General features: G+C 57.1%; 1 protein-coding gene across 5 annotated transcripts in view; it reads left to right on the top strand.

The window, feature by feature from the left end:
• The window catches only part of TUBGCP2 (tubulin gamma complex component 2), a 29,559-nt gene extending 16,670 nt beyond the window's left edge, over positions 1–12,889 (top strand). For all 5 annotated transcript variants that reach the window (XM_035269583.3, XM_078346835.1, XM_035269586.3 and 2 more), the window contains exons 9-18: positions 1,356–1,501; positions 2,209–2,389; positions 2,763–2,943; positions 6,297–6,469; positions 6,723–6,851; positions 8,706–8,826; positions 9,304–9,447; positions 10,267–10,386; positions 11,214–11,377; positions 12,619–12,889. In XM_035269583.3, the coding sequence (XP_035125474.1) occupies positions 1,356–1,501; positions 2,209–2,389; positions 2,763–2,943; positions 6,297–6,469; positions 6,723–6,851; positions 8,706–8,826; positions 9,304–9,447; positions 10,267–10,386; positions 11,214–11,377; positions 12,619–12,754 (1,495 nt within the window). In that variant the 3' untranslated portion in view covers positions 12,755–12,889. The remainder of the gene's footprint in view (positions 1–1,355; positions 1,502–2,208; positions 2,390–2,762; positions 2,944–6,296; positions 6,470–6,722; positions 6,852–8,705; positions 8,827–9,303; positions 9,448–10,266; positions 10,387–11,213; positions 11,378–12,618) is intronic.
• Positions 12,890–13,212: the final 323 nt, after the last annotated feature.

Below are 13,212 nucleotides of genomic sequence, written 5' to 3'. Positions count from 1 at the left end.
ACACAGAGAGGTGTGTGCTGCCCTCTCCCATACGGGTAGGGACATGGGGGACACAGAGGTGTGTGTGCTGCCCTCTCCCATATGGGTAGGGACATGGAGGACACAGAGGGGTGTGTGCTGCCCTCTCCCATATGGGTAGGGCTCTCCTGGGGACACAGAGGATACGTGCTGCCCTCTCCTGTATAGTTAGGGCTCCTGAGGACATGGGGGACATGGAGGGTGTGTGCTGCTGTCTCTGGGGTCAGAGCCTTGCTTTGCTTGTGGTCTCCGGAAAGCACACACTGGGCAGACGTGCACCTGCTGCCCACGCGGCCAGGGCAGCTGCTTAGGGCCTTCCTCTTTGTGTGCAAGACGTGAAATGCCTTCGTTAGGCCCTTCAGCCAGTTCGGTGCAAGGACCTCCTGAACTGGTGGGGTCTGTCGGCTTCTCTACAGCGATATATGTTTAAATTCATAAAAACATGTTTGTTTGCAAAGAATTTTACTATAGTCTATTATGTTAAGATACAGTTGTTGAAATATTTTGAAAAGATGCATTTGTGTTATGGAAATACGTATTTCTTTACCGATGGACCAAATAAAATCTTGTATAATGGGCCTAGCAAAGAAAGCAGCTTCACACTTGACGTGCTAAATGACATTTGAAGTTGTTCCAATGGCGATGTGCAGGCAGGTGTCTGCTTTCTGTTGGTGTCTGCCCCACAAGCATCATTTTGGTGCCTGGATTCATCGTGGAAGGAAATGCTAAATTCCAAAAAGAGGCGGGTGCAGATAAAGACAAATCAGTTTCCCACCCAGCCCCTACAGACCCCACATTCTCCCTGAACCCAGGTTTATACTCCCCGTGGACCCTGCAGTCTCCCTGAACCCAGGTTTATACTCCCCGTGGACCCCACAGTCTCCCAGAACCCAGGTTTATACTCCCCATGGACCCCACAGTCTCCCAGAACCCAGGTTTATACTCCCCGTGGACCCCACAGTCTCCCAGAATCCAGGTTTATACTCCCCGTGGACCCTGCAGTCTCCCAGAACCCAGGTTTATACTCCCCGTGGACCCCACAGTCTCCCAGAATCCAGGTTTATACTCCCCGTGGACCCCACAGTCTCCCAGAACCCAGGTTTATACTCCCCGTGGACCCTGCAGTCTCCCTGAACCCAGGTTAATACTCCAGAGTGAGGTTCGTAGATTTGTTTGAGCCCACAGTTGAGAAGTGGCTGTGGCAGGTTAGGTGTGGCCCCCGTGGAAGGCTGTTTGGAAGTCTGCTGGCCTCTGTCAGGGCTGTCCTTCCATGCTACCGGCCTGGAGAAGTGTGTCGCCTGACTGTTGAGCACCCTTGCTTTGCTCTGTGGTTTTAGTGAGTTTATGGTTGAGGAGCACGAGCTGCGGAAAGAGCGAATCCAGGAGGATTACAATGACAAGTACTGGGACCAGCGGTACACCATCGTGCAGCCACAGATCCCGTCCTTCCTGCAGAAGATGGCGGACAAGATCCTCAGCACAGGTGCGGCACGCACGGGCGGGCGTGGGGGGCTCGGCATAACTGCCTGGAGAGGCTCCTGCAGCCCAGGCCCTCCACCAGGAACCTGCGCCTCACCCGGTGGGCACCCGGAGCCCGGGTGTCTGTGAGTTCGGGGCGGAGGTTACATCTGGCTCGTGAGCTGGGCTGTGTGCTGCGGTGCTGAGTTGGGCCTTGAGGTGGCTCTCTTGCCAGGTTTTTATCAGGTTGCCGTTTTGTCCCTGACCCTAGGAGGCTCTCTCACAAGTGCCTTCTCTATGTTTCGTTTCTGGTTTCTAAAACTCCATCAGCATGACGGGAGACACCGTCGAGCACCCACACCTGCTGGCCGGTATTTTCGCTCTGACCGCACAGGTTAGGGCCTGACCCGGACCGGGGCAGCAGTGCGGGGACTTAGGCTTGGCACGTCGGGCCGTCATGAAAGGGGTGGGAAGCGAATAGCCCTCTGGTTCTCATAATGCCTTTTTGAAATTATTTCTCTGCCCTTGGTTAGAAAATTCCAGGTGTGTGCGGAGCCACGGCAGAGCCTTGAGGCCACCACCTCGGTCTGCAGCCGCTGGCAGCAGTTTGCTGGAAAGAAGCCAGGGCGTAGAGCTGCCTTACGCAGTCCGTTCTCAGTAGGCCGCCTCCTGTTTAGACAAAGACAACTGGGGCTTGAGATTTTGAATTTGCTTTCTTCCATCCCTTCTCAGGCAAATATCTAAACGTGGTCAGAGAGTGTGGCCATGACGTCACCTGCCCAGTGGCTAAAGAGATCATCTACACATTAAAAGAGCGGGCGTACGTGGAGCAGATCGAGAAGGCATTTAACTACGCCAGCAAGGTGCTGCTGGACTTTCTGATGGAGGAGAAGGAGCTGGTGGCACACCTCAGGTGGTTTCTCTGTCCCAGTGTGGGCACCTGCCTCCCTCTTAAACCAGAGTCTGCGGGACATAGGGCCGAGACCGCTAGGTTCCTTCTGGCAGCTCTGCCTTGTCGTTTTGAAAGTGGGCACTGCCAGATGGTCTCTAGCTTGAGGGCCTGGCACAGGCCGTGGGCGGTGTAGGCCCCGGGTCCCCTTGTCCAGGGGGCCCCCGCTCCCCTCCCTGCCCAGGGCCCGCCCCCCACTTCTCGGCTCGTCCTGCCACAGCCTGCACAGTGGTCTCAGAGCCCCTGCCTGAGAGCCAAGTGCTGAGCTCATTTTAGCGCCATGCTGTGGTGAGCAGCTGCAGGCGGGGGCCGTGCTCACACCTGCTCCCTGGCACAGGTCCATCAAGCGCTACTTCCTCATGGACCAGGGGGACTTCTTCGTCCACTTCATGGACCTCACGGAGGAGGAGCTCCGGAAGCCGGTGGAGGACATCACGCCCCCCCGCCTGGAAGCGCTGCTGGAGCTGGCGCTGCGCATGAGCACGGCCAACACCGACCCCTTCAAGGATGACCTCAAGGTGGGTGGTGTGCCAGGGGCCTCCCCCTGCTGCAGGGACCTTGGAGGGGCTGGGAGGAGAGGAGAGCCCAGCCCATCCCTGTCCCCCTCCCCCACCCCCACCCAGTCGAGGCGACTGCAGGGTCTGTTTCCTTCACTCTCCTCTATGGGGGCTGGCTTGCCCCGGTCTCCTGGGTCTTTGCGCCTGTGCCCACGAGGGCCGGGTCTCAGGTTTCCTTGCAGTGCTCTGGTCTGGCCTGGGTGTCAGGCTTTGCTGCTTTCTGGAATGAGTTTGGATGTGTCCCTCCACCTGGTTTTGAAAGGGTTTTGGGAGTGCTGTTAATGCTTTTTGGTTTTGTTTGTTTTTGAGACAGAGCGGCATTCTTGTTGCCTAGGCTAGAGTGCAATGGCGCGACCTCCGCTCACTGCAACGTCCGCCTCCTGGGTTCGAGTGATTCTCTGGCTCAGCCTCCCGAGTAGTTGGGATTACAGGCACCCACAGCCAGGCCCAGCTAATTTTTTATATTTTTAGTAGAGATGGAATTCTATCATGTTAGCCAGGCTGGTCTTGAACTCCTGACCTCAAGTGATCTCACCTCGGCCTCCCAAAATTCTGGGATTGCAGGCGTGAGCCACTGTGCCCGGCAATATATATATATATTTATTTATTATTATTTTTTTAAAATAGAGATTGGGGGTCTCACTATATTGCCCAGGCTGGTTGAACCCCTGGGCTCAAGTGATCCTTCCACCTGGGCCTCCCCAGGGGCGTGTTGAATGTTTGGCAGGGTTGTCTGGGAGCCCTCGGGCCTGGGCTTGTCTCTGTTGGAGGCTTTTGGGATGGAATGGGTCCCTTGCTGACCATGAGTCTGCTCCGTCCCCCTCCAGTCTCCGCTGCGCCCATCTCGAGTCTCTTCCAGTGCACAGTTGATGGAGTTCGAGTATCTGCTTTTTATTTCTGTGAGATGGGTAGTTATAACCCTTCTTTTTCTGATTTTAGTAATTTGAGTGTTTCGTCTTTTCTTAGCTGATGTAGCTAGAAAGTTGTCTATTTCATTCATCTTTTCAAAGAACCTGCTCTAGGGTTTGTTGACGATTTCTCTGGTTTCTCTTCTCTCACCTTCGTGACTCCTGCGTGCTGCTTAGGAGTTTAGTGTGCTCTTCTTTTTTCTGCTTTCTTAATTAACAAAGTTAAAATTACAGCCATAAACACCCCGCCCAGCTCGGCCTTCGATGCCCCCAGCATTTGCATTTCCGTGTGTCTGGAGGTGTTTCTGGTACCCTGGTGATTTCTCACTTGGACCATCGATGGTTTAGGGTTAACCCCCCCGTGTTTGTTAATGTTGTTTTCCTTCTGTTGCTTGTGTCTTACTTCATCTCGTTGTAGTTAGTGAATGGACTTTGTGTGGGCTAAGTTTTGTGAATGTATTGATTTGTTTAGTGGCCCTACATTCATCCTGGAGAGGGTTCCGTGTGCATGGGAGGAGAATGTGCCTTCCACTGCGGGTGGGGGGCTGGGGGCTGGGGTGCTGAGGCCCTGTCTTTCCTCACGCATCTTCTGTCTGGCGGTTAGAAGTTGGGCACTGAAGTCCCCCGTCACTGCAGAACTGTATTTCTCCTTGTAATTCTGCCTGTTCTTGCTTCAGATATTTTGGGGTCTGTTGTTAGAAGCAGGAATATTTTTGTAGGAAAAATTCCTGGTAGTGAAATTGTTGGGTCAGAACACACCGAGGCTGACCTCACTGGAGTATGTTTCAGGACTCGGGGCCACACAGCTGGGGTGCAGTGTGCACACCTACAGAAGCCTCTTGGCTGCTCTGACGGGCGGGAGAAACCGCATCAGGGTTCACGTCTGTGTTTCATCTGTCTGCTGCCCGCCGCCTTCCTCTGCTGTCCTGTCGTTGTGTGATGGTTCTGCGGGGACGCTGTCGCAGGCAGCTGGAACTTAATAAGTACTCGAGTAATATGCGAGGACAGCATTATTTGCCTGTAGTAACCCTCATATCCTTCATCAAACACGCTTCATTTTTAACCTGGGCCTGGTGCTTGTCGTGGCGCGAAGGTTTCCGTCCCAAGGCCTTCAGATTCCTCTGACCGTCCCTAATGGTTTTTCCCTTACACCATCCACCGCAGCAGTGGCTCTTTACAAAGTAATTCATCTGAGTTTTCCTTGTTTTGTTTTGATGGGAAGTGGTTCAGTTTTGAATTAGGGTTTATCAGTAGATGTTTGGGTTTTCTAAAAGCCGGCCCCTTATGTTCAGAATGTAGGGCTGAGGGCCCCACAGGGTTGTGAGGTGAACCTTATGCTGTGCTGAGGCGCAGGGTCCGAGAAATAAAGAGACAGGACACAGAAGGACAAGGAAAACGCAGCTGGGCTCGGGGCCACGCCACCTATGAGCGGAGTCAGGCGAGGCCCCGAATGTCCAGAAGCCTGAGTATTTGTTGTGTATAGGTTAGGGGCAGGGCAGTGAGTGAAGTCATCTTTAAGGATAGTGATAGGGTCGTGAGCAATAAAACATGGGGTCCACCCCCATTAGGTCACCGAGGCTTGAAGGTGGGCCCTGCGCAGTGCAGAGGGTGCAGTGTGCAATACTTCTATCTGTGGGAAACTACTTCTAAGAAGATTTATAGGAGGACGCTTTAAGTCACTCAGCAGTGACAGAGCTGTCAGGGTTACCGCCACCTGCTGGCAGCTTCCAGTGGGTTCTGTGGGAAGATGCTTTACGAGCAGCACAGTAGCAAGAGCTGATAGAGTTCACAGTCACCAAGGTGGATTGCCGGTCTGAGGGCGGCCTTCACCAAGAACTGGAGCGGGGTCCTACAACTCCTTTACCAGGAGGAGTGGCTCTCGCCCCAAGCCTGCCATACAGCGGGTATCTCTACGATACTGAACGCTGCCGCCTGTGCCATGGGTTCTTGTCCTGGCATAACTGTTCTTCCCTTAAATCATGCTCTGCACTGTGTCCGCTCTAGGCATTCCTCCGATTATGAACTAAGATATAATTATAGGTATATATGTAGGGAAATATTCTGTAGGCACTCATACTATCAGCTATTATATGATTATAAGTAGAGGATTGTATAAAGGGATTCTTCAAGCCCTAATTCTATAAACTAATACGTGATTATGTAAAGGATTATATAAAAGGAAATAGCTGAGTGGTAACACTATAAAGTGAGCTATTCCTCAGGCCCTAACTGTGCCAGGGTTCTGCTTAGCTCTCGTTCCTCGGTGCCTATATGGGGGTTACCCACACAGAATCGGAATTTAGAGAACCTGACACAGCGCTGGGTCTGGAGCGGGGACCAGTGCGGGTTGGGGCTGGACTTTGCGTTTTCTCTAAAACGTGCTTTGTTTCATTTCCTTTCCCCAAGATCGACCTGATGCCTCACGACCTCATCACTCAGCTCCTGCGCGTTCTGGCCATCGAGACCAAGCAGGAGAAGGCGATGGCGCAGGCCGACCCCACTGAGCTGACGCTGAGCGGCCTGGAGGCCTTCTCTTTCGACTACATCGTCAAATGGCCCCTTTCACTCATCATCAACAGGTGCGGGCCGGCCACCCGGGCGATGCCAGCCCTTCATTCAGGTTCGGCAGACAGGAGAACCGTGCCATGCAGTGGCCACCTCGTCCCACGGAGGACCCAACGCGGCTCTCCCCGGCCTTCAGTGCCTGCGGGATTCACAGGCTGCCCGGGGCCACCATGTAGATTGTGGGGTATGGGCGCCGGGGTATGGGCGCCACGTTCATGATGCCGGCCACGGAGGCCCACGCCTGAGGTGCCGCCGCCTCTGTTTCAGGAAAGCCCTCACCCGATACCAGATGCTCTTCAGGCACATGTTTTACTGCAAGCACGTGGAGCGGCAGCTCTGCAGCGTCTGGATCAGCAACAAGACAGCCAAGCAGCACTCACTGCACTCCGCCAAGTGGTGCGCTCCTCCTCTGCCCCCACCCCCGTGCGCCCTCCAGGTAGACAGTTCCTCCTCTGCCCCCGACCCCCCGTGCCCCTGCAGGTAGATGGCTCCTCCTCTACCCCCACCCCCGTGCGCCCTGCAGGTAGACGGCTCCTCCTCTGCCCCCACCTCCGTGCACCCTGCAGGTAGACAGTTCCGCCCAGTGATGGGTTCCTCCTCTGCCTCCCCACCCCCGTGCACCCTGCAGGTAGACAGTTCCGCCCAGTGATGGGTTCCTCCTCTGCCCCCCACCCCCGTGCGCCCTGCAGGTAGACGGCTCCTCCTCTGCCCCCACCTCCGTGCGCACCCTGCAGGTAGACAGTTCCGCCCAGTGATGGGTTCCTCCTCTGCCCCCCAACCCCCGTGCACCCTGCAGGTAGACAGTTCCGCCCAGTGATGGGTTCCTCCTCTGCCTCCCCACCCCCGTGCACCCTGCAGGTAGACAGTTCCGCCCAGTGATGGGTTCCTCCTCTGCCTCCCCACCCCCGTGCACCCTGCAGGTAGACAGTTCCGCCCAGTGATGGGTTCCTCCTCTGCCCCCCACCCCCATGCGCCCTGCAGGTAGACAGTTCCGCCCAGTGATGGGTTCCTCCTCTGCCCCCCACCCCGTGCGCCCTGCAGGTAGACGGCTCCTCCTCTGCCCCCACCTCCGTGCACCCTGCAGGTAGACAGTTCCGCCCAGTGATGGGTTCCTCCTCTGCCCCCCACCCCCATGTGCCCTGCAGGTAGACAGTTCCACTAAGTGGGGGTTTCCTCCTCTGCCCTCCACCCCCGTGCACCCTGTGTGTAGACAGTTCCGCCCAGTGATGGGTTCCTCCTCTGCCCCCCACCCCCATGTGCCCTGCAGGTAGACGGTTCCTCCTCTGCCCCCCACCCCCATGTGCCCTCCAGGTAGACAGTTCCTCCTGTGCTCTCCCACGCATGCGCCCTGCAGGTAGACAGTTCCACTAAGTGGGGGTTTCCTTCTCTGCCCTCCAGCCCCGTGCGCCCTGCAGGTAGACAGTTGTGCTTTTTAGGGTTCTGGAAGCGCCATCTGGACATGCACCTTTGTAGCTTTAGATCCATCATGCTTCATTTTCCTGTCTGGGGGCTGCCCGGTGATGCTGGCTCTGTCCCTCAGCCTTCTCTGCAGCCCGCCCAGGTCTATGTGCAGGATGACAGCCCCTCCCGAGGGCAGGCAGCCACATTGTGCTGGGACTAGAGGTGCTTTCCAGCTGGTCTGTGGCTCTAAGGTGTTGAAAAAAGGGGTTGATGGCAGAGCTGCCTTATAATTTGTCCAGTCAGGTATGATGGCTTGTCTGTAATCCCAGCACTTTGGGAAGCCGAGGTGGGAGGATTGCTGGAGCCCAGGAGTTCGAGACCAGCCTGGACGATGTAATGAGACCTTATCTCTTTAAAAAAAATAGTTTTAATTATCTGGGAATGGCTGTAGTTCCAGTGATTCAGGAGGCTGAGGTGGGAGGCTTGTTTGAGCTCAGAAGGTCAAGGTTACAATGAGCCACGATCATGCCACTGCACTGCAGCCTGAGCTACAGCGAGACCCTGTCTCTCAAAAAAAAAATTAGGAGAAAAAACTCATCTCGATCGTGAAGCACAAAGGTGCCGCTGCTGTGTAGCTCCTCCTGGTGTGGGCTCCCAGGGCTCCAAGGGGTCCGTTCACCGAGGAGCCCGAGTCCCAGTCTCCACCATGGGCTGGTGGAGGGTGACGGGTCTCGCAGCCATCTTGAGCATCCCATGTGCTGGGAGGGCGCCTGCTCTGCAGAGGGCACAGCCAGGTCCGGGGGCGCCGCTGGGGCCATGTCCTCCATGTCTGTCCTCTGCGTCCCTCAGGTTTGCTGGGGCTTTCACTCTGCGGCAGCGAATGCTCAACTTCGTCCAGAATATTCAGTACTATATGATGTTCGAAGTGATGGAACCGACCTGGCACATCCTGGAGAAAAACCTGAAATCCGTGAGTTTTAGCCCCATAGATGACAACATTTGAAAGCAGGTTTCCTTTCACATAAGGTGAGGGGAGAAGAGGGCGAGGGGAGAGGAGGGGGAGGGGAGAGGAGAGCCAGGAGGAGGAAAGGAGGGGAAAGGCAGGGTAGGGGAGAGGCAAGGTGGGGTGGGGGGGGAGAGGAGGGGCGAGGGGAGGGGTTGGAGACAGGAGAGGTGAGGGAGGGGGAGGAGGAAGAGGGGGGAGAGGCAGGGGGAGGGGAGGGGAGAGGAGGGCAAGGGGAGAGGCAGGGGGATGGGAAAGGCCTGCCTTCCACAGTGACCAGCTGTGCCCGTCATTGTTTTAGTGGTATTTGGAAGTTTTTTTTTAAAAGCCCAAGACCATGTGAAAGGTGGTTGTGCGTGAACAGGAGTGCGCGAAGCCAGAACTCAGCACATGCCCACCTGGAGCTCGTCTTTCTGAGAAGGGGCTCGGTGCCGTTCCCCACAGGCCTCCAATATTGACGACGTGCTGGGCCACCACACGGGCTTCCTGGACACCTGCCTGAAGGACTGCATGCTCACCAACCCCGAGCTGCTGAAGGTCTTCTCCAAGCTCATGTCCGTGTGCGTCATGTTCACCAACTGCATGCAGGTGTGTGGGCGGCGCGTGGGGGGCGGGCCAGGCATGGGCAGCACGTGACGGGGGGTGTGGGCATGGGTGTGCAGACCGTGGCCCCACACAGCCCGTGGCCCCACGCAGCCCGCTACACCTTTTCCTGCCCCTGCGTCTGTGGAGGAGCCCACTGGGATCTCAGTGTTTCCAGGGCTCCTGGTCTTCCTGGCCAGCTGGCTCTCTCCTGGGGCCCCTGCCCTGGCAGCATGGGTAGGGCCATGTTCCTCCGGAACCATCCCTCAGCCTCCATGGTGCTGTTGTCTGTCCCGGGCCTCTTCTGATGGCCTTTCGTGCTCTTTTCCTCAGCCCTTGAGTTATTTAATTCCATTAAGTACCTGCGGGCGCTTGTCACCAGCAGCTACGCACTGGTGATGGTGCAGAGCACGAGCGTCTAGTGGCAGAAGGGGCTCCTGGGGGCCTGCGGGGCCCGGAGGGTCTGAGGGTCAGGCTCTCCAGGCAGCACCATGGGGAAGGTTGGGAGGAGGGTGGGTGGGGAGGTGGAGGAGGGCGCGGGCGCTGTGAGCCATTGCTGACAGTAAGAGCCACTTCAGGGTCCCAAGTAGGCAATCAGAAGAAAACTGCTTAGGAAAATTAGCTGGTCACTGGAAGGCAGACCCAGGAATTCTGTGGGCACAGCTAAAGTCATTTCCCCTGCAGCCTCTGCGAGACACTGGCGTGTTCCTGCAGCCTCAGGCTACAGCAGAAACGCTGCGGGTGATGTACCCGCAGGACTCGCGTTTTCTCAGAGCGTTGTGGTTGTAACTAACAAGCACTTCCTTGCAACTCTCCACCGCCTAGAAATTTACACAGAGCATGAAACTGGACAGCGAGCTGGGTGGGCAGACGCTGGAGCATGGCACCATCCCAGGGCTGCCTGCAGGCGCTGAGGAGCGGGTGCGGAAGGAGCTCACCAGGAAGGTGCGTGGCCTCCAGGGTCAGCCAGTAAGAGACGATGCCTCCTGGCCGGGCCGGCAACCTGAGCGTGTTGTTGAAAGGAGAACAGACCTGCCCACTTTTATTTCCGTGTCCCCTAGGATTGGAGAAAAGGCTTAAAATTAGCTTCTAAGTACGACCCAAGAGTTTTTTTCTCAGCTCTGTGGTTCCCAGTTCAGCTCGCTCTGAAGATCTCAGGGAGCCACCAAGGTCTTCAGAGCGAGCCCTGCACAGGCGCCTGGCGAGGGCAGGGCCCACACCTACAATCCCTGCTCTGCGCAGGCCCTGAGTTAGAACCGTCAGGCACTCAGCAGGCACCAACAGGCCGTGTGTCCTCAGAGGCATTGGAGGCACAGCCCCACAGCACTGTCTCCATCGTGGCATGGGTGGGCGGGGGGTGGTCCCCTGGTCACACGCTGGAGCTGGAGCTGGAGCTGGCAGAGTTGGGTTTGGGAGCATGTGACGGACGCTGAGAGGGGCCTCGTCCTCCTTGCCAAGAAGTGGCTGGGAAAGCCTGTTCTTTGCTTACAGATCTGACCCCAAAGGAGAGCTCGAGGCACAGTCTTGTGGGGTCTGAGCCTTGACCACCTCATCTCACAAGGCCTGGAGTGTTTCTCTGAGTGCCAGGTTCACAGGAATGTTTTTTGACGTCCTTCTTACCTTTAGTCCCCTGAAAACATTGTGGAACCCATGTTTTCTATTAAGAACAGAGGAAGGGAAAGGACATCGGCCCGCTGGGAGCAGTGTGGAGCCAGGAAGGCCCGAGGTGGGGGTGGGCCTGGCTCACACCCCCAACTCCGCTTTGTTTCCAGCACCTGGTGGAGCACGCCGATGCTACACAGCTCGTGTCCGGCTTCGAGGCCACCATCAACAAGTTTGACAAGAACTTCTCAGCCCACCTGCTGGACCTCCTAGCCCGGCTGAGCATCTACAGCACCAGTGACTGTGAGCACGGCATGGCCAGCGTCATCTCCAGGTGGGTGGCCACCGCCCAGCTCAGCACTGCCCAGTTCAGCCCAGATCAGCACAGGGCCTGCCCAACCCCCCAACCCGCCCCACTCAGCTCCTGCCCTGCCCAGAGCCTGCCCCCACCCAGAGCCTGCCCCCACCTAGCACCTGCCCCCCAACCCAGCGTCTGCCCCTTGCCCAGCACCTGGCCCAGCCCAGCCCAGCATCCTCACTACGCAGGCTGGATGCCCTTGCCTCATCTCCCCCACACCCTCCCCTGGCCCACCTGGTGTTGAGAAGGTGGGGCAGGTCTGTGTCCTGGTGCTGCTCATGTGCCACTCCCTGACGTCAGCCTGGCCCTGCTCTCCCTGGGGCATGACATTCTGGGCACCTGGGCTGCCCCGTTGGGGCATGTGTGTCCTGTGGGGCTGGTCTGGCCTGGGTCAGCTTCCTCATGCTGCACTGAACACCTGGCCTGGGGGAAGAGGCCAGCTCTCCTGGAGGGGACGAGAAAGGTGGCCCAGCTTCCGGCCCAGAAAGGGTGCTGTCCTAGGGTGCTGAGGGGCAGCTGTCCTGGGATGGGAGGTGCTGTGTTTGGAGGTGTGGTGTATCCTCGCAGGGGGCTATCCTGGGGGGTGCTGTGCTCAGAGGTGTGTATCCTTGCGGGAGGCTGTCCTGGGGGATGCTGTGCTCGGAGGTGTGGTGTGTCCTCACGGGGGGGTTGTCCTGGGGGGTGCTGTGCTCACAGGTGTGTGTACTTGCGGGGGGCTGTCCTGGGGGTGCTGTGCTCGGAGGTGTGGTATGTCCTTGAGCGGGGCTGTCCTGGGGGGTGCTGTCCCTGGGGGAAGCGTTGTCATTGGGGGTGGTGCCGTCCTTGGGAAGGCATGTATTTGTGCCTTTAGACCACCCTGTGCCCCCTCGCAGACGTCCTGATTTCCTGAGCAGGCGTTTCTGAGGCCACCCCACATTGAGAACCACCGCTTGGTCCCCCCAGCCCTTGACGTGTCAGGTGTCAGGCATCATTGCCGGGCCCTGCTGGGGTGATGGGAGCCCCAACTTGCTAGGGCTAGGAGAGAAGAAACCTGTGTTTGCGCCTTTGAGCAGGACTGGAGACCTTCCCATCGAAACGTTAGGAGTGTGCCTCCCCCTCACCCTGGCAGGGCGTCCCGTGGTCTCTGTAGCTGAACCCTTCCCCATGGTAGGGGCAGGGCTGCCCCACACGCGCCTGCAGAAGGGGTGTGCGCCCAGCTCCACTGTCCTTCCACACAGGCTCGACTTCAACGGCTTCTACACGGAGCGCCTGGAGCGCCTGTCTGCGGAGAGGAGCCAGAAGGTCGTCCCCCAAGTGCCTGTCCCTCGGGGGCCCCCGGTTCCTGCGCCCAGGGTCGCGGTCACTGCACAGTGAGCCCTGGCTGCAATAAGAAGAAAGGGCGTGGGGGTCAGCAGCTGCTGGGGTGCAAATGGGTCCCAAATGTTCAAATGGAAATGATCTGTGTTCTGTGTGCAGTTTAAATATGAACAGAACGATCGACGTAGCTCACTTTGTTTCTCAGGGTGCTGAGTTTTTATTAGGAGCTACCCAGACACGTGGATGTCTCCGTGGATTTGCTGATCTATTTGCTTTTTAAAATTACACTGTCACCTTTTTGGGTGTTTTTGGTCTCAAAGTGAAAATATGTGGCATTTAAGTAAGAACCTAGCAAAGATATGTGGGGGTGAGGTCCAGGCCTGCTGCCCACATCCTTCCAGGTGAGCTGGGGCTGGACTCCCTGAGGTCGGCCAGAACCTGAAATCGCAGAAACCCCCTGGGCCTCTGGGGTTTGCTTCGGCTCTGGAGGCAGCCCCATTCCTTGTGAGGACTCC

The sequence above is a fragment of the Callithrix jacchus genome, chromosome 12, assembly GCF_049354715.1.
Source record: "Callithrix jacchus isolate 240 chromosome 12, calJac240_pri, whole genome shotgun sequence".
Lineage (NCBI taxonomy): Eukaryota > Metazoa > Chordata > Mammalia > Primates > Cebidae > Callithrix > Callithrix jacchus.
The sequence above is the reverse complement of the archived record's forward strand: the minus strand, read 5'-3'. Positions and strand labels throughout refer to the sequence as shown.